The 23,386-nt window shown below is 57.4% G+C and overlaps 1 protein-coding gene and 1 long non-coding RNA gene across 3 annotated transcripts in view; one reads left to right on the top strand and one right to left on the bottom strand.

Annotated features, from left to right (window-relative positions):
* Positions 1–1,762: 1,762 nt before the first annotated feature.
* LOC142063969 (uncharacterized) overlaps positions 1,763–23,386 on the bottom strand; it is a 31,495-nt gene continuing 9,871 nt past the window's right edge. The window contains exons 2-4 of one of the 2 annotated variants that reach the window (XR_012662935.1): positions 12,107–15,483; positions 3,570–11,029; positions 1,763–3,140 (exon numbers count right to left, since the gene is read on the bottom strand). This is a non-coding gene — a long non-coding RNA (uncharacterized LOC142063969). Of the gene's footprint in view, positions 3,141–3,569; positions 11,030–12,106; positions 15,484–23,386 lie in introns of those variants that run through there. The other variant, XR_012662936.1, reaches the window with a different exon arrangement.
* KIAA1755 (KIAA1755 ortholog) lies at positions 2,595–16,632 on the top strand. Its single transcript, XM_075108424.1, has 14 exons — positions 2,595–2,678; positions 6,200–6,397; positions 6,923–8,222; positions 8,332–8,493; positions 9,156–9,279; positions 9,683–9,776; positions 10,901–10,987; positions 11,640–11,756; positions 12,129–12,227; positions 12,475–12,623; positions 13,574–13,712; positions 13,999–14,121; positions 14,872–15,063; positions 15,146–16,632. The coding sequence occupies exons 1-14, from the start codon at positions 2,676–2,678 to the stop codon at positions 16,112–16,114; spliced, it is 3,756 nt and encodes a 1,251-aa protein (XP_074964525.1). The 5' UTR covers positions 2,595–2,675; the 3' UTR covers positions 16,115–16,632.

Here is a 23,386-nt window from a genome sequence, read left to right as displayed (position 1 = left end):
CCTCACTTTTCCTCCACCCTAACATCCTGGTGACATCGCAGAGGTCCCCTAGGGACCACTACTGCAGCCAGAGCATCTTCTCCACCCGCTGAGAGCTGCCATCACCCCCAGACAGGCAGGCTCCTCTTGCAGCACGCCAGCTCGTGACGCGAGGTCTGGGAGCCTCATGGGAGACAAAAGGGGCCGCAGAGAGCCAAGGGGGATGATTTTGCAGAAAAGTAAAAATAAAAATGCAGGAATGGTGACCTCGAGCAGAGCCTGGGGGGAATCTGAATGGTGGCTCTGTGCCGGCAGAGGGGCAGGGCAGGAGGCCACATGCAGCCAGTCCCAGCAGCTGCTTGGGACAAACAGGACATGGAGAAGGGAGCAAAAGAAGAGGGTGAGCTCATGGGGTCAGGGGCCCTGGGCCAGCAGGAGCACCCAGGAGGCCCCCAGGAACTCTGCCCTTTGCCGGGCAGGCTTGGTCCACAGCACCCCCCCTCCCACCTGAGCCTGGCAGTGGGAGGGCACAGGGAGCTGCTTTGGGGTGCTACAGGGACGTAGGGCTAGATACAGCCATGCTGGGTGCATTTGTAGGGTGGGCTAGTTTAGCACTGCTGATAAAAGCACCCCAGGGTCCAGGCTGGGAGCTGCCGCTCTCAGGCGCTCCAGGGTGCCAGGGTCCCACTGGGCTCAGCTTCACATCCTTCCCCTGCTACTCAGTAGTGCCAGTGCCACAGAGGGATCCTACCCACTGGTGTGGCACCGGGTCAGCCACACTACCTCCCTCCTTGCCCGGCCCCAGTGCCTTTCAGAAGGTCTATGAACCAAAGTAAGTTCTTGGGCTCATTTCAGAGGTAACCAGGCAATTACAGAAGGTCAGAGCATGAGCTCATACTCCCCTTGTGCTCAGGGAAACTATAAAAAGGCTGAAGCAGAGTATGTGAACTAATGCAATTGAAGGAGCAATTGGCTGCTGGTGGGGAAGGGAGGAGCTCACCCAGCGGGCCCTGATTTGCATTAGGGATCCCAGGCAGATGGCTTGAACAGGGTTTGAGCCGAGGGTTAGCCCTACATGTTGCTGTGGCAGTGCCTGCAGGTCCGGAGCTACATGGTGGCTGCAGTTGAGTGCTCCAGCCCTGCTCTCCACGGCCAGGCCTCTGTCCACCCAGCACAACCGCCAGTGCCTGAGCCCTTGCAGCACTCGTGATCTGTACTGGCGACGAAAGGGCTCTCACTAGCTCACAAGGAAATGGGAAGCAAGCGCAAAGTCCTCCCTCCAAACAAGCCAGCAACCCAGCTGTACCTCCTCCTGTCTCAGCTTGTTTTCACAGCATGTCCTTTGGCTGCTCGCTAATCCCTGGACAAATGTTCATTATCAAGACTGCCCCAGTGGCTTGCAGCCCATGCTGTGGCCATCCCACCCATCCCTGGTCCTGTCCCTTGTCCCAGCCCTGCCCTCATCCCTGAACGTGTGCCCACAAACATGACAGTGGAAACGACCTCAGCCTGAGCTGGGAGCAGAGGGTCCGAGAGTGCTGGATGCCGTGCTTGGGGATTGAAGACCTGCGCTGAGCAGCAGTGGTTTGTGTTAGGATGTACCAAATCCGGGGCTTTGGCTTTTATGCCAATTGTTTTTGTACGATTTCTGATTGCTTAAATCACACAATTCTGCCTTCAAGTAGGTACTTTCAATTGTTGAAACATCCTGAAGAGCTGTAAGAGGCAATTTCCTTCTGTTGCGTTTTTAGGCCAATTCAGAAAGAAGAACTGCGAGCTGTGCTGAGTGCTTCTGGTTCGTACCAATACTGGCCTGTATTTATTTAAAAAGAGGGAAACTGCCACAAATACTACCTGCCTGCATGTATGCACCCACATGCACATGCGGACTGGGTGCCCGCACATGCACTTTTACACACTTTGCCTTTGCTGTGAAGCATCCCCGAGCCGGGAGCGGGAGCTGCTCCAGGGGGGCAGCGAGGCGACCCAGCCCGGCACGGTGCGGTGCGGCAGGGCCGGGGAGGACCCGCCGGGGGCTGCCGCCCTCCTGCCGCCCCCCGCTGGGCTTTTTTATCCGGGGATCTTGCACACACAACACAGACAGACAGGCACACATACTCCCCCTTCTCCCCAGTTCCCCCGGGGGGACGGAGCCAGCGCCGCCCCCGCCCCTGCCCCGGGGGCACCCGGCGTGGGGGACGGGGGGAGCTCCACGGGGGAAGCCGCCGCCTCGGGACCCCACGGCGGGCGCTGCCCGCGGTCCGGTCCGGTCCGGTCCGGTCCCCTCCGGTCCCTGCAGCGGGCACAGAGCAGCGGCCGCCCCCGGCCCGGCGGCGCTCGCAGCGGCGGAGCCGGGCGCTCCCCGAGCCGCCCCCCGCCATCCCCCTCCCCCGGCCCGCCCCGCCGCTCGCTCTCGCTCTTTCTTTGCCTTTTCTTTTTCCATCTTTTTTTTTTTTTTTTTCTTTTTTCTCCTCAGAAGAGGCGCTGCGGGCGGAGGGAGCCGGGCCGGGGCCGACGGGGCTGGGGCTGCCCGCCCCCGCCCGCAGCTCCGGGAGGCGCCGGCAACCGGGGACGAGCCGCCCGCGGACGGGCGGGAGAACCGGGGCGGTGGGGCAGCGCTCCCCCCAGGAAGGAAGAGGGACGGGACGGTTGGTGCCGCGGGGCCCCCCCGGCCCCTCTGCCACTTCCCAGTAAACATGGTAATTCCTTCTACTTTCCTGTCCTTTCTGCTGACCTTCCCCGCTCGCTGCTGACCCCCTGCGAGCACCTGCGGGCCCCCGCGGCCCCGGCCCTCCCGAGCACGGGGTGGGCATTGATGGCGAAGGCGGAGGTCGGGGGCGAAGGCGGAGGTGGCCGTCGGCCGCTCGGGTGGGTGCATGCGGGGCCACGGCCCACGATGCTAAAACTTCTGTGCAAAGTTTGGCAGCGGGATGGGGTTCAGCAAGTGGGTGCTGTTGCGTGAACTATGCCAGGCGTGCAGGGATGGGATGCTCGGCGGATCCATCCCCAGGCTGGCCACCTCGTTTCTCACTGCAGTGCCACCCACCGTTGCCCCGGGCTCCTGGGTGATGCTGTGCTGAGCGCTGGCATCCCGCTGTGCTGGGCTGGGGCTGTTTGTTAGCGTTTGCTTCATGCCCTGCCAAAGCTGCTGACAGCCAGAGCTGCAGGAGAGGGAGAGGAATTGTTATTCAAGGCTGGTCCCGGCACTCAAACCTTCCACCTTCCTGAGCAGGAGGGAGAAAGGAGATGGAGCTGAGTCACCCTGTGGCTTTGGGTACAAATTAAACAACTTTACAGCACCAAAACACCAAAGCCCAGCTCGTGGTGTTGGTGTAAACCACTTTAAAAATATGGGTATTTGGGGAGAAATATCAATCTCTATTTAACAGCACTTTGGCTTATTAAAATGGAAATAGCTTTGCAAATGTAAATCTCCTTATGGTCCCTAATGCCTTTTGTTTCAGTTCTGCACTCCCTCGCAGCTGGCGGAGGGACATGGGCTAATTGGTTGCTTTTGGATTTCTAACAGCTCCCCGGTAGGCCTGGCCTCAGCTTCTCCCATGAACGCAGAGCCACTGCACCATGCTTACCCCAAAATCCTCTCCCAGTGATGAAGTGATTTGTGACACTCAGTGAAAACATTTTTAGTAATTCCAGGCCAAAATGTTCCCCAGCGCAACACAGGCAGCGTCTGGTGCCTCCATCAGTCAGTACTTCTCCCCCGACGTTGGCTCACACAGTTCCTGCTGCTGGATGAAGTCCTGGGCGTTTTTATTCCATTGACAGGGGAGCGGCTTTGTTTATTCAGCCGATCCATCCTCTGGCGCGTCACTTTGCTGTGGGGTTTTGGTGGTGATTTGGAAGATTTTCCTTTTTCCCTCTGCGGCAGGGTTGTCTCCCCCACTCAGACACCCCAAGATGATCCAAGCCGGTTTACCCAAACTCTGGGCGTTTCTCCCCAGCCTCCAAAGTGCGGGACTGGGCAAGGCCAGGGAGCCAGGCTGCTCTGGGATTTGGAGGGACAGTGTTGCCAGAGATGGTGGCTGTGGGATGGGGCTGTTGGAAGCCTGTGCCTTGGCCCCGTCGGACTGTGGTCTGCGCACCTGACCCGCAGAGCCCTCCCCGGCAGCACGGCTGAGCCGGGTAATGGCTAGGTTTGGGGCTGCTTATCACCCCGTGATGCAGCCTTCCTGGAGCTGAACCCCAGCAGCCCTGATCTCAGGGGAGCTGGCTTCTCTTTCTGTTTTCTTTTGCTTTTTTATCAGTGCCACATGAGCTTGGCCAGTAAGAGTTTAGTTCGGTTTCAAAAGAGCCAGTTTCAGAATGTGCCAGGGCTGTGCAAAGGTGACTCTGAGCAGCGAGCTCTGGTGAAGGCAAGCGCAGGCAGGGCAGGCAGTGCTGGCCCGTCTCTCATGGCAGCATTAGGAGTTGGACAGATCCCCCTTTGCTGTTACAGATGGTGCTCCCCACCTCCATGCTGGGACAAGGAAGGAGCCAAGCTCAGTGGTGGCCGGGCAAGGAGGTGGTGGGTGCCTAGCCGCACTCGGTGCCTGGGAGTGGGTGGCTGTGCTGGGGCCCCCTGGGAGCAAGGCAGAGTGAGGAGCTGGGCTTTACGCTGCAACAGGGCTTTTCCAGAGCAAGGTCTCCCATCCCTCCTAGGAATTTTACAAAGTAAGACCAAGTGTGAGAAGACCAGTGATCCAACAGCAGGTGTGCAGAAAGCCTGGCAGGATAACCTATTGTAGATCATGGCACCAAGAAAGGACTTGCTCTCCTCCTGCTCTGCCCAGGCCCCATGGCTTCTCCTGCCAGGCCCAAGGGCAGGACATCTTTGTGTGGAGATACAGAGAAAAAGTCAAGAAGAATTAACCAAGTGTGACTGCAAAGTGCTTTAGCTAACGCGCATTAAAGCTAATTAAGCTGAATTAACTGAGGCCACTTTGTCTCTGTATGGGCTCTCAGGCCAGTTTCAGCTGCCTGAAACTAATGCCCACCTTCAGCTAATCCCACCTGACTTCCCAGGTGCCCACACAGTAGCACATGGACGACAGCAAGCTGTGGCTGCCCAACGTGCAGGACCTGGCCACTGTCCCTGCTGCTGGGAGGATGCTCGTTTTTGTGGCAGCTCCCACCGGCTGCCTGCAGTACTGGGGTCCCTCTGCAGTTAAATCTGGAGCCTAGCCCTGGGTGATGGGCAGAGATGACATTCTGCAGCAGAGCAGCTGATCCCCAGCCAGCTAGGCTGGGCCTGACCCTGCACCACACAGGAACCTGTCTCTCTCCTGCAACAGCACCCTTTCCAATAGAAAAGGTGCTGTTTGCCCACCCACTTCCCAGATGCTGGCCCCAGTCTGATTTCTTTTTTATTTGAGTCTCTCCTGCAGATATACTCCCCAAGGAATTGGAGAAGCCTGTCTTTCCCACTCACTGATGGACTCCTTTTGGCAGCCATGTCTGTAGTCACCCCCGCACTGCCTGTAACACGGCTGGGATTTAACAGGAGCTGTCTGATGGCTTCCCTCTGTGTACCCGCTTCACCAGCTGGGTCTGCACAGCCAACATCTCCCACAAAGCTGGGAGAGCAAACTCAGAACCGCCAGTTTAAGTGTGGCATGAAACCAGCATCCTTGCCCCCGTCTGGAAGCAGTGCAGGGAAGGGGGCTGTAACCCAGCACAGCACTTCCCAGAAAATACTCTGAGGACTAATTTTGATTTCAGCAAATTCAGTGATGAGTCTGAACAAAAACACCCTATCCATCTTCAGATGTTTGTCCTTCCCCCTATCAGCTACATTCCTACAGCAAGCTGCTGAGCCTGGCACATCCCCACGGTCAGTGTCTGGCTTGGCTTAACCCCTTGGCTGCTGCGGCTCCTCCACCTCCACATAGCCAGCATTCCGACCAGAGTGGCAGGCTGTGCTCGGGGCTCATCGCAGGCTCCTTAAGCCACAGCCCAGTGCTGAGAACCAGACCCAGCTGTGCTCCTGTCCCCGGCCCACGTGGTGCTTGGGGTGCTCTACACCCAGTTCTTCCCCAGTTTCCAGGCCAGGAAGGTTTGGAGCCCCCCAAGCTTGGCAGCATTACCAGCGTGGGCGTACCAGGGACCCAGCAGAGGCACAGTGCAGCAGTGCAGTGCAGGACGGTGGGCAGAGGCTCTGTGGGGGTTGGCGGCATCCTGTTCGGGGGCCACTCTCCTCACCAGCAATGCTTTTCTCCTGCAGGACACTGGGTCGCTGGACACGGCGGTGCAGAGTGCCCTCCAGGCCCTCTACCCCCCATTTGAAGCCACAGCCCCCACGGTCCTGGGCCAGGTGTTTCGGCTGCTGGAGACCAGCTACCGGGGAGATGGACTCTGCTGCCTGCTCCAGTTCCTCATCCCAGCCAAGCGCCTCTTCGAGCATGTGCGGCAGGCAGCCTGCGTAAGCCCGCATGCCCCCCGTGCTGCAGTGCTCTGCGCCCCGCTCCTGACCATGGGGGTTTTGCCCTATAGCATGACACCTTGTGTGGCCAAGCCCTGCTCCAGGCTGCAGGGTCCCCCTCTGCATGCCCCCTTCCCTGTCGCTGTGTCTTCCCCACAGAAGGGACTGTGGTGTACCCAGCTTCCCGGGATAGCTCCAGCACAGAGCCTGGCACGTGCAGTCCCTGAGATAAGGGGGGAAGACTCCCGGGTCACCCTGTCTTGCCCCTGCAGAGACTCCAGTGGGGGTTTCCCCTCTGTTAGCACATGGGGAGCACTCAGCACCCCGGGAATGGCCACAGGCTTAGGTTATGCTTGCAGGACCCTGCTGTGGCTTGGCTCAGGGGCATCCCGCCGAGTCACCGGGCTCTTCAGTCCCCATCATAGGAAGTGCAGAGCCAAGCAGTGAGAGCATGCAGGGCCAGCTGGGAGGGTACTGAACTGGTGGGGACTCTCACTCATGCTCTGTGTTCTTCCTCCCTCCCAGGCTCCCTACTTTAACTGCATCTTTCTCCATGAAGGCTGGCCCTTGTGTCTTCATGAGAAAGTGGTTGTTCACCTTGCACCACTCAACCCCCTCCTGCTGCGCCCCGGGGACTTCTACCTGCAAGCGGAGCCCTGTGAGGAGCACTCAGCACGCATCACTGTCAAGCACCTCTCCCGCGACCTGTGCACAGTGGAGAAGACACCCATCCCCGAGGCCGCCTACGCACTGCTCTTTACCAATGAGTGGCTGGAGGAGATAAATGGTGACCGGACCAGAGCCCCCCTGCACACCTGCTTGGTGGCCACCCAGAACGGCATCACCCCGCTGCCATGGAGCAAGATCGCCACACCAGAGTTCATCAATAAGCCCAAGACTGGAGATGATGGTGCACCCACAGGGGCCCAGTATGGCTCCGCCCCTGGACCTGCAGCTGAGCTGGCAGCACCCAGCATGCCTGCACCCCACAGCACGGCAGACGCTCCGGTGCCCTATGGCAACGTTGCGGGCACGGTCCCAGGGTGCAAGTTCACCTCTCGGAAATTGAGCCAGGGAAGATACCCGGGACTGATCAAGGTGGACCAGGCGGGGCTGCAGAAGAAGCCAACCATGCTGGCCGTGCCCAGCCTCTGCGAGATCGTCAGCCAGAACCTGGAGGGGGAGTATGTGAAACTGCTGGAGGTCTCCCAGGAGCAGCTGGACCTCCTGGCCAGGTCCCTGCCACCTGCCTGCCCGGCGGGGCCGATGGGGGCCAGGGCTGAGGCGACGATCCCCGTGGTGAATGGGGGACCGGGGGCAGACGCCTGGCCCTGCGGAGGGCCTCCAAGCTCAGAGGAAGGTCCCTGCACCCCGTGCCTCAGGAGGAAGCTGAGCCTGGAGCCGGGGCCACATGGCCCACGGTGCCGCCACCGTGACTCCTACCTGGCCGCACTACAGAACCCAGTGAGCTTTGGCCCCGGGCTGATGGCAGCCATCCTGGAGGAGCCGGATGGCCCCAGCCCCGAGCCACCCCCTGCTATTCCCTGTGAGACCCCCACACAGCATGGGAGGGGGGCTGGCAGCCCCACGCTCCTCACCCGCCGTCCCCGCAGAATGAGTCCCGGGGTGCAGGCAGAGGCATTGCCGCAGCAGGGCAGCCCCCGGCTCCCCCTGGGCTCTGGCCACAGGTTCTCCTTCCTGAAGGGCCCACGGTTCGGGGCAGCCCCTGGGGACGAAAGAGCCACCAGCCAGCATGAAGGGGCCTGGAAGAAGATGTCTGCCATTTACTCGCCCAGGATGGGCAGAGCCAAGCCAGCTGGGAAAGGTATCATCTGAGCAGGGCTGCGGTGCCTGCCTGGGCTCTGTGGGCGCTTTTGCATTTCTCTGCCTTGTTGTGCATTGCCAGCTCCTCTCTCCTCTGTCCCCATGGGCAGGTACAGATGCAGCTGCTGCTCCTGTGGAAGAACGATCCCTGGAAAGCACTGGCTGCAAGAACGGTCCCTCTGTGCCCAGCACTGGCATCCCCGGCCGGGAGCCACCGGCCTGGCAGGATCTGCATGCCAGACTGCTGCACTCAGGCATCGTGTGCCTGCCAGGTACCTCTGGCACCATGAAACCCTCTGGAGATGCTGGGAGAAGCCTCCAGAGGGATAATGCTGTGCTGCTGGAGAGGGTTTTCTGGAGGAAGGTTTCAGGGCTTTCCTGGAGACCAGAAAGCTGCCACACAGAAAATTTATTTTCAGCTGGGCAAAAAAAATTTAAAACATAAAAACAAGCAGTCTGCTCTGAGCAGCTGCCCCAGTTCCCAGCTGCACCGAGCCCTCCCACACCATTCCTCACCAATGAAGCCGTTCAGCCTGTTGCTGCCAAACACTAAACGTTTGGCTTCTTCCTTTTCCCAAGAGCCGAAAAACAGTGACAAAACCCATCTTTTTCAAGAAAAATGCCCCCAGCAGCTGAGTTCGTGCTGAGTGCCCTCGTGGGCTGGTGTTGCCAGTCCAGAGGGGCCAGGGGAGGCTGCATGGGAGTAGCACTGGGGTGGCCACTGCGCCACCACAGCTGCACAGTATTAACCCGGCTGAGCCCGCCAAGCCGAGCTGGGGCAGAGCCTGCTCCTACACCCCTCAGCAGCCATTACTGCTTGGCGAGCAGCAGTGAGGCCAATGGGAGCCCTGGCCCCTCCTGGGGTGTTGCTAATAGCTGGAGTTTGCAGCTGGCGGGTGGCTGCTGGAGGGGTGACTTGCACCTTTCCACACAGGGAGCTCAGACAGGATGGGCAGGGCCCTTCTCCAGGTGACCACCAGCGGCAGCGCCTGGGGGACAACGTGGTGCTCGGCCACTGAGTTGGCAAGGCTTATCCTCTACCTCTGCTCCCTCCCCAGGTAAGGGCCAGGAGGACCTGCCAGGGATCCCCCCAGCTGCTTCCCAGCTTGGGGGTCCCAGGCAGTGCCCTGACCAAGCCAGGGTGTATGCCCAGCATCCTGCACATGCTGCTTTGTGGACATCCTGCGTGGTCCCCACTGTGTTTGCTGTCCCCAGTGCCCAGTGCAGCCAGCCCTGAGGATGCATTATTGAAGGTCCAGCAATTCCCGTGGCCGGGGCGTCCCATGGGGACGAGGCCATTGCCTGCAGCTGCCAGTTCCTGCCTGCCCTCATCCTGCTGCTCAGGGGTGTGGAGCCATGGGAGGGGACTTCAAGCGGGTCCTGCCGAGGAGGGGAGACCCACACTTATCCTGCTGCTTCTAACCAGTACAATCTGCCTCCTGCTTTATTTCCCCTTACTAGGCGAGAAGCAAAGGATGGCGGGCTCACTGTCATGGTGGATGCCAGGAAGCGGCCACCTGCCCCTGTCCTGTTCTCGGCCCTACGCTCTGTCCAGGTACGCTGGGCACTGTGTTCCTGTGCCACGGACATGCTAGGGGGTCCCTACCCAGGAGCAAGTGCTGCTGCCCTCTAAGGGTCCCTCAGAGCCTCCATGGCAGCTGTCATGAGGTGCAATCTTCTGGATGGCAGCAGCTTTTCTGGCAGCCCCCAATGCCACCGTGCCTGAGGCCATGGTTTTTATCTCACTTATATATTTTACCCATAAGCATCACGGTGTGGATTTACTGAGGCAGCTCTCAGCTGCCTGCAGCTGCATTGCAATGTGCTGATGTAGAAAACCCATGTGTCTCTTGCTGCTTCTTCCCAGTGGCCAGTCCTGGCTCCTGACTCCCTGTAGGTCTTGCAGCACTTAAACAACTACCAATTTGTTCCCAAAGTTGCTGATCAGTCTCTAATTTCTGAGCATGTCTTCAGCACAGACCGTCCCCCAGCAGGGCACAGAGATCCCGTTTGCCCCAGCCGCCCAAACCAAACTCACACTTGGTGCTTGCATCTCTCCAGCTCCTCGAATGCCAGCCATGAGGGACCGGCAGTTTGGGTCAGAATGTCCCTTCCCAGCCCCACAGAATCTGTCCTTTTTCTTGGCCCTGCTATCACCCAACACTGCGGTGTGCCCCAAACCCCTTCAGCATTCCACTAGCTGAGCTCACCTGGAGATTGGCTCCACAGTGATGGTCAATTCATCCTGGCAGGGTTTCCATGCCAATGCGAAGGCAGTGCCTTGGGAGTGCCTTGTGCTGTCCTGGAGGCCATGGGGTCCTCCCTGCTGCAGTGCCCTGTGCCTCTGCCTGCTCAGGGCTAGGTTGCAGCCTGTCTGATAAATCCTGTGCTGACCTCAATGCTTCTGGTGCAGAGAAGCATCGATAGTGCAAGTGAAGGGGTTTGCTCACAAGGTTCTTTCCGTGGGTGCTTTCTGCCAGGGAGCTGGTGGATGGGGATGGGGTTATGGCATGAGCAGCCTGTTTCCATTTCCCATGCCAGGGAGCTTGGGAGCCTTTTCCTTTGTAATGAGCTCGCTGGCCTCAGCTCACTCAGGCAACTGAGCCCTGGCATCACCGTGGGTAACCCGGGAGCTGCACCATGGCGTTTGCTGTGGTGACTCTTCCCTGCCTCCTGCAGAGTGTCTCGCCGGGCTGCATCCACACCATGCTGCTGCTGTCCGAGAAGGAGCTGGTTGCTCACCGTGAGAGGCTGCCTGGGGTGCAGGTGAGCATGTCCCTCTCCATCCTCGTGTACCCATGTTGTCTCCTATGGGAAGAGCAGAATCAGGGTGAAAGGAGCTTCCTGCCTTGGGGACCATCCATCCCCTTGCTTGGAGATCCCAGTTCCCCTGCTCAGGGACCCCAGGCAGAGCAGGGCCTTGCTGGGGCAGGTCCTGGGTGCAGGGTGAGGCTCTTGGGCTCACTGGGCTGCACAGGCAGGTGAAGGATGCCCAAGGACAGCCAAGCGCTTTCCCAATTACCTCCAGTGGCTGGACACAGCAACTGGGATAATAAATCTAGACTTGAAAGGGTTTATTGTTCTTTTAGTGCTGCTCAGTTTAATTAATATAATGTGAAATATTAATGAGCTTGATCACCTAGCTTGGCTGCATGGCAGATTATTGCTGTCCCGGCAATCTCCCATGCATTCGAACAGCACAGAGCTGCCAGGAGCTGCTCTGAGTGGGGCTGCTGCATGGCGTGCTCAGCCCTGCCAGCACACAGCGCTCCCGGGGCCACTGCGCTGTGCAGGTTAACAGGGCAGGTTGCTTAGGAAAGACAGGGTTATGCCCCCTGCTCCAGGCTGCCCCTGAGGATGCTTCTGGGGGGGGCCCCTGGCACAGTCCTGCAGTGCTCACAAGACCTGTGCCCCACAGGTGGAGACCCTGGCATCACTGAAGGCTCTGGGACGCTACGTCGACAGCTCCCAGCTGACTCAGGAGCTGGACGGCACCTTCCCCTACTGCCACGGCGAGTGGGTTCAATTCTTCCAGGTGTCTGTTATCACACCATTAGCCATCGCCTCACCTCCCCGCGGTGTCTCTGCATCCCCACTGTGGCTTGTGTGTCTCACAGGCATCCTTGGAAAAGAGGCAGGAAAGCCCAGGAGAGGGGAAGGAAAAGGACAGCTCTGAGCACAGGAGGGCGACCACTTCCTGCCTGCTTCTGACTGCTCCTCCCTGTAGCTGCCCATCCATCTCCACGCTCCCTTCCTTCTTGGCTTTAACCTGGTGCCCTGCAGTATTCCCTGCTCTGGCCTGGCATTGCTCCTCTTCCTCTTCCTCCTTGTGGGCAGGCTGACTTCCCACCCTGCTTTCTGCCCTCCCACCCCAGCCCCACTGACCCGCTGTGTGTCCTACCCGCAGAAACTGAATCCCTTCATGGCCAGCCTCAGGCGGGCATCGGAGCTGCTGCAGAGCTGCATCCAGGAGCTGCGGAGTGCTGATGCACTGGCAGGGACTCAGGTAACGGGGGCTGCAGCACCGCAGGTTGTAGACGTTTCCAAAGAGCCCATCTGCAGTCCAGCACACAGCGACATTTCACCCTCGTTGCCCAAAACTCAGTACAACTTCTCCTGGACCAGCACTCCTGGCTGCAGGGCTGTCCCCTGTCCCCTTTGCTAGTCCCTTAGGGTGCAGTCACAGGCACCTGTCCCGTGCTGGCCCCGGAGCCACCAGGTAAGGCCCCATGCCTCTGACCCTCCTTCTGCAGGATGCGGCCGTGTGCATTGGGAGGCACCAGGAGCTGATGCAGAGGGTGCTGAGCGACCCGCAGCTGGTGTGCGTGCAGCGTGAGGCGGGGGCCGTGCTGGCCAGGATGCGCAGGGAGGCTGCCCGGCTCAGCGCCTCAGCCGATGTCAGGTAGGAGGCGGGGGGGTGCTTTACCAGAAGAGGGGTGCCAATGACAAGGACCCCCGGCCTCCTCTGCTGGCTGACAGAACCACCTCCCCAGGGAAAGCCGTTGCCATGAGCATGAGCTTCTTTCCAGCATGGCCTGGAGCTGGCACTGTGCTCCCTCGTGCCCTGCAAACTCCCTCCGAACCTGGAGCTTGTGTCTCAGACAGCCCTTTGCAGGATTTCACGTCATCCCAGCTGGGGAAGGTGCATGGGTCCCTGGGAACGTTTTCTGCCCCGGGACCAGGCTCTGGGGCTGCTCAGCAAGGCCTGCAGCAAGACCTCCAGGATGGTCTCAGGCAAAGCCACTAGATGGGGCCAAGCCTCGGTGAAGCTGTGCTCGTCCAGCGATGCTGCACTCGTCCAGCCATGCTGTACTTGTCCAGTGGTCCATGTGTGCAGACAGCACTAATCCCACTGCTTTCTTCTGCTCCCTTCTCTTGGCTGGGCCAGGCCACATTGACAGCCAACACCTTCCTGTCCCGTGTTCCTTGACATCCATCTTGCTCCATGGGACAGGGAGGTGTCAGGGCACCTGCAAGGCCAGGGTGCTGTGCTGCAGCATGCCTAACGTGCAGGGCCTGGAGCCTGCTCCCCAGCGCACCCCAGGGAGTGCCTGTGTGTCCTGAATGGGCTCCGAGGATGCAGAAGGTGAGCAGGGAGGAGGCCTCCTGTTTGGCTCCTGACCTGGGCATCTGCTGGGCTCTTGCCAGCTGCACGTGCTGGATCATTGCCTGTCCGCTCCCTCGGCTCCTAGCCGGCCAAATGGCCACATGCCAGTGCCCACTTCCAGGGAGCTGCCCTATTGAGAGGCTGCTGCCCGCCAGAGAGCTGCTTCAGCTGGCGTCTTCAGGAGGAGCTTGCAGCTTGCCCGGCAACACCCGGCACTGACAGCCCCTCTCCTCCCCAACCACCAGGACCAGCATAGAGTCAGCTGAGCGGCTGTACAGCCAGCTGGAGGAAGAGCTTCATGACCTGGTATCCCAGTCCAACAGCTGCCTGGAGCGCCTGGAATTCCTCCGAAAGGTCCAGGAACTCCAGGCCAAGTTCAGCAAGGTGAGTTGAGCATCCCTGGGGTGCTGCTCTGGGTGCAGCATGTTGAAGTTTTTCTCTGCGGTGTTCCCATGGCTGAGCATTTTGGGCACATTTCCTCGGTTTTTGATGATGACGGAAGCCCGGAGAATAACAGGAGTGCCTCAGCTTTGATTTTCGTTATGGGATGACTGTGCATAACCACGCCTGGGACGGGATGCCCTGGTCATGGAAGGAAGGGGAGGTGCTGCGGAAGCGCTGCCGCCAGCGGCCAGTCCCGCCTGACCCTCAGCCCTGCTCTCTTTTGCAGCTGGGGCGCTGGCTGGACGGGGAGGGAGCAGCGCAGCTGCAGGAGATGGGCACTGAGGAGTGGAGCCCCAACAGCTTCCAGGGCTCTGCCGAGCAGTTTAATGAGTTCCTCGTCCAGGCAACAGTATGTGTGAAGGTGTCTTTTCTGTAACATGCATCCCTAGGTATTGCTGCCAGCGGTGTGTTAGGTGGCTCCAGACCCTGCCTGGCGCTTGGCAGAAACTGAAAATGCCAAATTAGAAACGTTCGAACACTGTTACAAAGTTTGATACAATCAGCCCAAATCCCCCAGTTTCAGAATGAGGCTTCTGGGCAAAACTGGGCAAAACTGGGTGTCTGCAAGCTGGCTGGGTCAAGCCACAGTTTTCAAGCCCAGCTTTGCCGGGGTCTTTGGGCAGCCCTGCTCTGGTGAAGGGGACATTTGTGCTGCTCCTCGGTGTGCTTTGGGCTGGGGCTGCTGTGCTCAACCCATCCTGCACTCTATCCTTCGCAGCCCCCTGCAGGGCCAGGCTGCGGAGCCTGGATGTCCATCGGACAACAAAAAATGTGGTGACATGGACTTGTTCCTCCCATGCCTCTAGATATGGAGGCCTTTTAGTTACCTGCCCTGCAGGGAGGACAAAGCAAGGTGACTCCACTCAGGGCAGAACAATGCATTTTGTGCATTTTGAGCCAAGCCAGAACAGAGCAGAGATTTTGAGAATCCCCATTCTCTTTGTTTCTTCTCACTTGCACAGAAGCATTTCCAATACAGCTTTGATAGCAATGCTGAGCGCTGACCTGCAGAGAGCCTCACCCTGCACACACACCCCAGTGCAGCAGGTCAGCACCATTTCCCGAGCATGGAGCATGTTCATTCCTGCTGTCCCTGCAGGCTCAGTACCAGCATGGCTTGGCCCTGTGTCAGGAGGCAGCTGAGGTCCAAGATATGGCTTTCCCTGAGGCAGACACCTTCCAGGTGGCTGCAGCCCTTTTCCGGACGAAGCTGATGAGCTTCTACAGGCAGGTGGAGCGGCGGCAGGCTGAGCAGGAGCTGCTGCGGGAGCTCAGCAGGTTCTCCAGCAAGGTGGGTGCATGGGCTCTCCTCCTGCAGGACCCAGTGCTGGCTGGGCAGCCATGAAAACAGCCACCCTTGCCTTCTTTTCTAGATCATGGGGCTGAAGCTGGACTGCAGGCAGTGCTCAGTCCGGGTGAAGCGTGGGGAGGGCCAGGCACTGCAGTGCCTGCAGAGCTCCTTCCAGAAGCTGTCAGTGGAGTTTGCCCTGGAGAAGCTTCAGGAGATGAAGGCTCAGGTGTGCAGGATGCAGAGCAGCCAAGGGCTGGCAGCCTGGACAGAGGCACAACACAGGTACCAGGAGACCCGGCAGATCCTGGAGGAGATGCTGGCAGAGCTGCAGGAGGCCTGGGGAGCACAAGCTGAGGGACAGGGCGACGCCTTCTGCTCCCCCTGCTCAGGGTCTGCAGCCTCTTGCCAGGAAGGTCCAATCTGCAAAGCAACCACAAGCCCTGAGGCAGCTGTGTTGGGGGGCCAGGGGTCAGTGGAGCCACCAGAGCCCAGCACCCAGAAACCAGAACAGCCTCGGGCCAGCAGCATTTCTGGCCCCACGCTGGGTGCAGAGCCAAGCTCCCCGCAGCCCCAGTGCCGGCACAGGCCAGAGGGGGACCACGCCTTTCACTGCCATGTCTCTGCTGACACCTCCCTCCCAAAACCCAAGAGCAGCGCCTGCCTGGGGGCTGCACGACCTCTCGCCCAGGAGCACAGCCAGCCCCTTGAGAGGCATCCCTTCACTCTGCCTGCCCGGGTGCATTTTCTAGGTGGTGACCCATTTTGTCCCACCGCTGTGCCCCATGGAACTCTCTCAGCCCCCAGCATGCATGGTCCACCTGCAGATAAGCAGGCAGAAGCCACCCAGTACTTCCAGGTTTCCAGCCAGAGCAGTTTCTCCTCTGAAGACTCAGATTCGCAGAATGCCACTGAAGAAACCCCAGCAGCGAGCCTGGCATTGCCCCAGGACCTCCAGAGTCCAAGACCACCTTGCCCCTCCGAAAAGCTCGTCCAGATTGTTTACCTGGAGAAACACCACACCGAGAGTCCAGCTAAAGCAAATACCAAGTAAAACCAGTCCCTTCCCATTGGGGCTGTTTCTGTCCGGTTGTGGAGGCCTCGTTCACTGACTTGATGGGCCATCCTGTGCTCAGAGGTGGGATGCTGGGACCTATTGCCCAACCCTTCATCTCAGAGTCCTTCAGTTCCCCATACTTAGCACTCACCCCACTGTGGAATGGCAGTAACCCCATCACCAGCCTCACGAGGTTCATTAATAATCTACTAGGTGTGTAGCAATCCTTGCATAAAGTGCATTTATCCTTACAAGTGCCAGTTTAGCCTTAGGGCAGTGGTGAGGGTTCCCTGCAGTCAGCAGCCCATGCTTGGCATCTCATGGGAGCGCAAACCTATGGTGAGGTGATTCTGCCTGCCAGCCCTGCTCTGCTCCCCCCTCTTCCAGGTGATTTTACTGTCTTCTGCCCTGCTGCCACAGCCCTGGCTAAGCGACAGCAACAGGCATTTTGTTTGTGTGCCTTCTTTCACATGGGACTAACACTATTAATGTTAATAAACCTGAAGAGAAGTGCCCGGTGTGGTCCTCGTGGAGCAGAACAAAAAGTCATGTCCTGCCGAAAGCCAGGTGCTAGGCTGCCCCAACCCAGCACCGATGGGCAGCTGGTGCCACCACCAGAGTCCCTGTGCCACCTGCATGGCCTGTGGCTGCAGCCTGGCTCTCCTGCTCACTGCCAGCATTTTGCTTCTGGTGGGATAGTCCTGCTCAAACCACTGCTGGCTTGTCCTTTTTGTGCCCTGCCCTACTGGCCCCTGCTGCCAGACTGCAGGCATTTGCAGAATGAGTCCCACTCCCTTTTGTAAGCATTGAATGCCTCCATCTCCAGTCCTCAGTCCTGTCCTACCCCTTCCCTGGTACATAGGCATAGTACATGGGTGTTGTCGTGCCCAGCCTCTCTACTCACTGGGAATAGGCTGCCCCAAAGCCTCACAGATCACTGTCCAAAACAGCACAGGGTCCCTGGGGATCCCATCCTGCTGAGCTGCACCGCCTGTTTGGGCACCCGGGAGCAGTGGTACAGGCTGTCAGGGCCAGGGCACTGCATCACCCGCCATCCCAGGCAGCCACATCATGAGCTAATCAAGAGACATCATAGAAAAAGCAATGTCTCACATAAAGGCCATTCCAGAAAAACAGTCTTTTTCTCCCAGCCACGGTGTGATCATGGCTTGTGGTCCCATGTGATGCTGCACCTCAGCAAAGGGCACTTGCCCATCCCAGTGTTTGTGCACATAACTTGTACCCCCCACTCAGCCTTGTTTTTGCCAAATACCCACGCCAATCCTTGCTGAGCTCCTCTCTGGAGACTGGAGTCCTGCCCCCCACACACACTGCCACACTTCTCCTGCCCAGGTCATTAATGGCAGTGTTAATGAAGACTGATCCCAGCCTGCTCCCCAGGCACTGCCCTGGGACCTCCTGCCCATCGCTTCTGCTCCCAGTCCTACCAATTTCCTGCTCTTTTAGCTCTTTTAAACTCCATCTTCTCAGCTTAAACTCTGAATTCCCTAGTAGCAGTTCTATCACAGCTTCTCTGAAATCCTGCTAGCCGAAGTCTGTCCTGTTCCTTTTGGTTTAGAAGTAATTATCCCAGACATCACAGGGGGATGTCTGTGCAATACTACCTGGGTGAACCCAGCCAGTTTTGTTCCATTCACCAACTAACGCCATGTCCTGAATGTCACCAAGGTCACCCCAGCCAGGCTACTTTTCCTACTTCTTCATGTGATATTTACCCGTGCCCAACCAGCTGGCCCTGCACCGAGTTTAAAGGGCTTCAGAAATCCCCTTGCTGCAGAGATGATGTAGTGCACAAATCCAAAGAAGGAGCAGATGGACGCGCCTCCTCCTGCCCTGGCGTCCCTGCAAGCACCCGGGGCTGGCTGTCCCCACACCAGCCAGCCAAGCATGCCTGCTCCCTGTCCCCGTGCTGGCCAGCCGAGTGTGCCTGCTCCCCAGCACCACTCATGCCGTTGGCAAAAGCTGTGCCCACCTGGATGGTGCCCAGGTCATTGGAAGAGCCACAAATCTCTTCTACCTCCAAAAGCATTTAAAGCCTGTCCTGACAGTTCTCTCGCTCAGTTTTCTGTTCTACTGACAGATGATTTGTTGTATCATCCCATTACACACTTGCCTCTGCAGTGCACTGAAGCATGCCTTCCAGATTCCTCTTTGGATACCGATTTTTGCCTGTCATTTCACAGAAGCCCATGGCTTCAGAAGTCCTTGTTATCAATCAGCATGCAGCCACGTGTGGCTGAGCTCAGCCTCCTGCAACCAGCACAGCACACATATCCCACCCCAGCATTGTGCCGGTGCTTTGATGGGCTGGACATGCCTTCCCCATTACTCATCTCCCTTGGGAAAGGCAGACTGTGCCCTGGTGATGAGCACTGCACACCCCGTTGCTGCTGCAGGAACACCAGCTCCCAGGCAGGGACCTGGACCAGCCAGGGCCTGCTGGGGCCGAGCTACCCAAAACCCAGGCAGCTGCCTGCATCTGCCCACCCAGCATTGGCTGATATGGAGGATCCCCTCCCCGCTGCTCCTGCTTTCTTACCATGTCCAGGAAAGTAGCACATAGACAGGTATTAAAAATGAACCACTGTGGAAACTGAACAAGAGCAAGGAAGAGGGATAAGAATATTATTACTGAAATAGTATTGCATGGAAGCATTTGGGTGATGCCATCGTTGCACATAAACCCCTCACTGTCATGCAGTGTCACTGGATAAGCATCTCCCACCCACAGCTAAGGCTGCTTTTTATCACTCTGTAGTGCTCCTAGAGTCACAGCACTGCCAGGCTGTGAAGAGACAAAAAATGCAAATCAATACTTTTGTCATTTTTAGGATTGATTTTTCTAATTAATTCTGGGAGCCGTCCAGCCTGACTGTGAACAGATAGCTGCTGGTACACGGGGTGGCAGCCGGATTGGGATCTCATTTATCCCATCATATAATTCAGGAGATGAAATCTCTCTAGCGGCTGTGACTAAAACTTTGTATTGATTCTGAAGTGCTTTGCTTGTTTATAGGAATAATACCTCCAGTGCCCAAAAGATGTTTTATGCTTTGCTGTTCTGCTGCGCCATCTCCAGTGATGATATGAGGTCAGAGGCTAAAAAGACCCAAATCCAGGAAGGGTAGAAGTGGCAGGGTCTGAGCCTTGGGCTTGACGGCCCTGTGTTGGAAGTTGCATCTTTATTGAACTGGGGCAAGCAATGCCTATTTTAGCTTCCACACTGACATGAAAGAGAAGCTTACCATTTTTCATGTATTTTACCTGTGTTTAAACAGCCAGTTTCCTGGGAGCCTTTTGAGAAGGTACTCAAATCCATGCTGCTGTTCTTTATCATCATCACACATGGAGCAAAGCCAGTTTCTGCATCTCGACATCCCCTAACCTTGCCTGAAGAGATTTTTGCACCTGGGCCCAGGCTGTGCAGGGGGATGCCCCCTCACCCCCATCCCCACAGGCTGCCGGGTTCTGTGGACTCAGACCTTGCCCTGACCACAACAGCTGGGTCTCAACTCCAGGACAGGCCAGGAGGGGACAGGCAGCCCCAAAGGCTGCGAGGAGCCTGCGTGTGGGGTTTAAGAAATAAAGTCAGGCAAAGCAAATGCCTAGAGGCTGGAAAGGAAAGAGTAGAGTCAAGGCAAGACCGAGAGGCACAAATCCCACAGCAGGATGGATGTTTGAGGCCATACCAAGCCCCTCTTTTGCTGCACTTTGAGACAAGGGTCTGACAGTGTGAAGTCGGGGCCAGAATATTTTCTAATTTTCCACTTTTGAGCAGCAGCAGTGCAGCAGCAGTAATGGGGATGTCTGCACTGTGGCTTTGAGATTCCTCATATTAACATCCTAATTCCTCAATAAAATGCTGGGGAGAATCAGGGAAGAAATTATTACTGACATGAATAATAAATGCTTCACATCTGCTATGCTCCCTGCCTGCTCTGAGCACTTGTCCAGGAGTACCGATGGGTCCCTGGGGGAAGGCAGGATAGCTGGGCCCAGAAGGACCTCTGAGCTGGGCCACTGCTGGCCAGCATTTGCCTTTGCTCAAGCCCATGCATTGTGGGAGGTGGCGGGATGCCCAAACCAGACAGTGTCCCCGGGACAGGAAGGTGCTGCCACCAGTCTGCTCTCCTCTGCTCTTGTGGCAAGAGCCTTTCTATCCTTCCCTCACCACCTTCCTTGGCTAGGAAAAAGTTGGGACTTCTAAAATTTTGGGTTTTAGGTTGGGGGAATAGCAATTCCCGTGGAGAGACAGAATCATCTTCCAAAACAGATGGAATTCAGATTCTTCTAAATAAAGCAAACAATGGCTTTCCTGTTGTTTCTCTTTCTCCAAAAGAAAAAAAAAAAAAAAAGGAAAGGATATTTTGCAAGTCCTGAGATTAACTGATAACAGAAGGGAGAACTTCCGGCCCCTTGCTGGAGGGTGAATCGTTCCCTCAGAGGAGCCTGGTGCTCTCAGCTGCCCTCAGCCCCAAAGCTGGGTGGGCACAGCTAGATGCCTCCTACTAAAAAGTGTTTTTGCAACATTCTGTGAAAATTTTCTTATCTCCACTGATCCTCAGCACATGATTTATGACTCCAAGTCCGACCAATTAAGCTATAACCTTTCCAGAAAGGCAAGTGCAGGAGTTAATCAATGTCTCTTCCCCACCCATGAAATGGCAAAATCATTTGTCACAGGCTGGTGGGGGGTGTCCGGTAGGGCCAGGCTGGTGGGGGACCAGCAGTGCCAGGGTGCAGAGCACCACAGCGAGCCCAGCCCATGGAGGGGAGCTCCTGCAAGGCCTGGAGAAATACTTTTTTTCCAAAGGAAAAAAAAGTAATAAATGTTAGATGCAGACGATGACAAAACCAGCCTTGTGACAGAGATAGGCCGTGGGTCAGGCAAGGTTGCTGGCCCCAAGGAGGGGCTGCCTTCCTCTTCCCCACGGCAGCTCTCTGGGGCAGCCGTCCCCCTGTAGCTCCTTGCTCCCTGCTCCAGTGGAGCCACCGGCACCCAGGTTGGCACTGAGCAGGGAGCTCCGGCCAAGGTCAGCAACTGCACTCCTCCTCCTCCTCCTCCTTGCTGCCAGGTTCCCATCAAGCCCTGCCCTGCAGACCACAGGGGCAGTAGGGATGCTGAGTTATCAAGCACAGCAAGATGGAGGGTAGAGGAAGGAAGAAATGGGCAGGGCAAGAGGCACCGGGGCTGCAATGCTCCTGGCCAGAGCTGTGGCCGTGCCCTCATCCTGGGCAATGACGAAAGCATGGACGATGGGTGGCAAGGCAAAGGTGCAGGGACAACCACAAGTGGGACAACACAAACCCTCCTGATGGGACCCCCAGCAGTTCTGGTGCCAGCAGAGCTGCCGCGGGCCCATTCCTGTTATGGCAGCCCCTCACATTATGGCTTGGCCACAAACAGTTACAGGTGTTTAGAAGCACAGGATGGGGACTTGGCCCACACCACAGCAGAAATGCAGTTGTGCCTGGATTTTTCCTCCTGGGGGGCAACTGAGACACACAGGTCTTGTTTCAGCAAGTAAACACAGAGGGAGCCCTTAATGCAAGAGGAAGCTGAACAGCAACACAAAGCCATGCAGCACCACCCTTGGATTTGCAAGGGTTTGGAAATGACAGCAGGCAAAGATGTCCCAAAGTAGCTTCATTATCTCCAAGCTCCTGCTCTGACAGAGCAAACTCAGGTCTCACCTGTCATCAAGCCAAGGTGGCTGGTGCTCCTGGGTAGCCATAAAAAAAAAAAAAGGAAAGAAAAAAAACCCAAAGAAACAATCAATACCAAAGGAAAACAGGAAGGGTTAAAGGTAATGCCAAAGGCTCAAACTCTGAGGGCCAAACATAACACCGGTCTGATGTAAGCTGGCCAGGGCAAGGCCAGCCTGGCTGCTTTCCAAAATCCCAGCTGTGTCTGGTCCTGAGGGACTGCTGGAAAACACACACGTGCTGGTGTAGGCCCAGGGGCCCAGTGGACACTCGTGCCCAGGAAGACACTGATGGGACAGACAGGCACAGGCAACCCCTGGATGGGGGAAGCACATCGCTTGAATGTAAGCCCTGGGAGAATCACACAGTTTCAGCCATTTAAATCCAGACACATGCACTCACAGGGCAACACAAGCACACCACACACCAAAGCGGTGGCTGGGGAGTGCAGACCTCTCTTGTTTTCCTCCCACAAACCCCGTGGGAACCTGCCTGCAATGAGGGTGGTGGAGGATTACTGGGGAGAAGGGCCTCAGAGGAAGTCAGCCTGGGTGCAGGAAGGCTGGGGGGTTTCCAGCAAACTGCTGGGAAATTACACTGGAATTCAGATCTTACTGGGTTCACCCAGTTCAAGTTGCAAAACGCCATGTCCTTGGTCATGGCTCCCTTGACAGCGGGTATATGTCCATCCCGTGCAGCATCACAGCCCACCCTCCTGCACTGCATGACCCTGCTGGCAGCTGGGATGACCCTTGTAGCCATCCTGGGGCCACTGGCTCGGAGAATCCATGTCCCCTGCACACATTGCTGCTGCTCACCCACAGGTCCCATCACCCTGGGGCAGTGGGAATGGGATGCCCCATACCTGGGGAACCCTGCCAGGGAAGCCCCTTCCCAAATGGTGGCAAAACAGGTGGCAGGGAAACCCTGCTGCAGCCCTCCTGCACCCCTGCCAAGCTCAGAGACCAAATAAATCAAGAGACACGTGAGAGGCTTGTGCTTCTCCTTTCTTTTAAATAAAACCACAGACTTGGCCTAAGAACAAAGATGGTGACATAACGAATTCCTCCTCAACACCCACTTTAGCAGTGGATTGGAGTACCTTCCCCTGTGGCTTTCCAGAGAAGTTGATTATCTGCTGGCTGTCTTGCCCCTCTACAAGTGATGCTAGTTTGGCGGTTCTGCACTTCTTGGTAACAGCATCTAGCTCAGCATGGGCCAAGAGCGATGAACCAGAGCCCAGGACTGCATCTGATGCTGCCAGCACATACTTCCTCTTCCCTTGTGAGCAGAGGACACTTCATCCCCGCAGGGCCGCGTCCGCTGGATGCCCCGTGGCTGCAACACCAGAGCACGCCAGGATCCCCAGACCTGGCTGCAGGGCCAGGTGGAAAAACAATCTGCTTTTCCTTGGAAAAGTCGCTTCTCCTCCCAAAGAAAAGGCTGCCCATTCCCTGCGCTGCGCTGTGCTGCCTGGCCTGGCAGGCAGCTGCCCTCCTGCCCCACCAGCACTGCCTGCTGCACACATCTGGGAACAAGAGC

The sequence above is a fragment of the Phalacrocorax aristotelis genome, chromosome 13 (genome assembly GCF_949628215.1).
Source record: "Phalacrocorax aristotelis chromosome 13, bGulAri2.1, whole genome shotgun sequence".
NCBI lineage: Eukaryota > Metazoa > Chordata > Aves > Suliformes > Phalacrocoracidae > Phalacrocorax > Phalacrocorax aristotelis.
Note: the sequence above shows the minus strand (reverse complement) of the source record. Positions and strands in the feature narration are given on the sequence as shown.

Bases quoted from the DNA above. Each gene is read 5' to 3' on its own strand.
- KIAA1755 (XM_075108424.1), top strand. The intron at 6,398-6,922 runs GTAAGCCCGCAT...CCTCCCTCCCAG, and splicing joins ATGTGCGGCAGGCAGCCTGC to GCTCCCTACTTTAACTGCAT. The intron at 9,280-9,682 runs GTAAGGGCCAGG...TCCCCTTACTAG, and splicing joins TACCTCTGCTCCCTCCCCAG to GCGAGAAGCAAAGGATGGCG.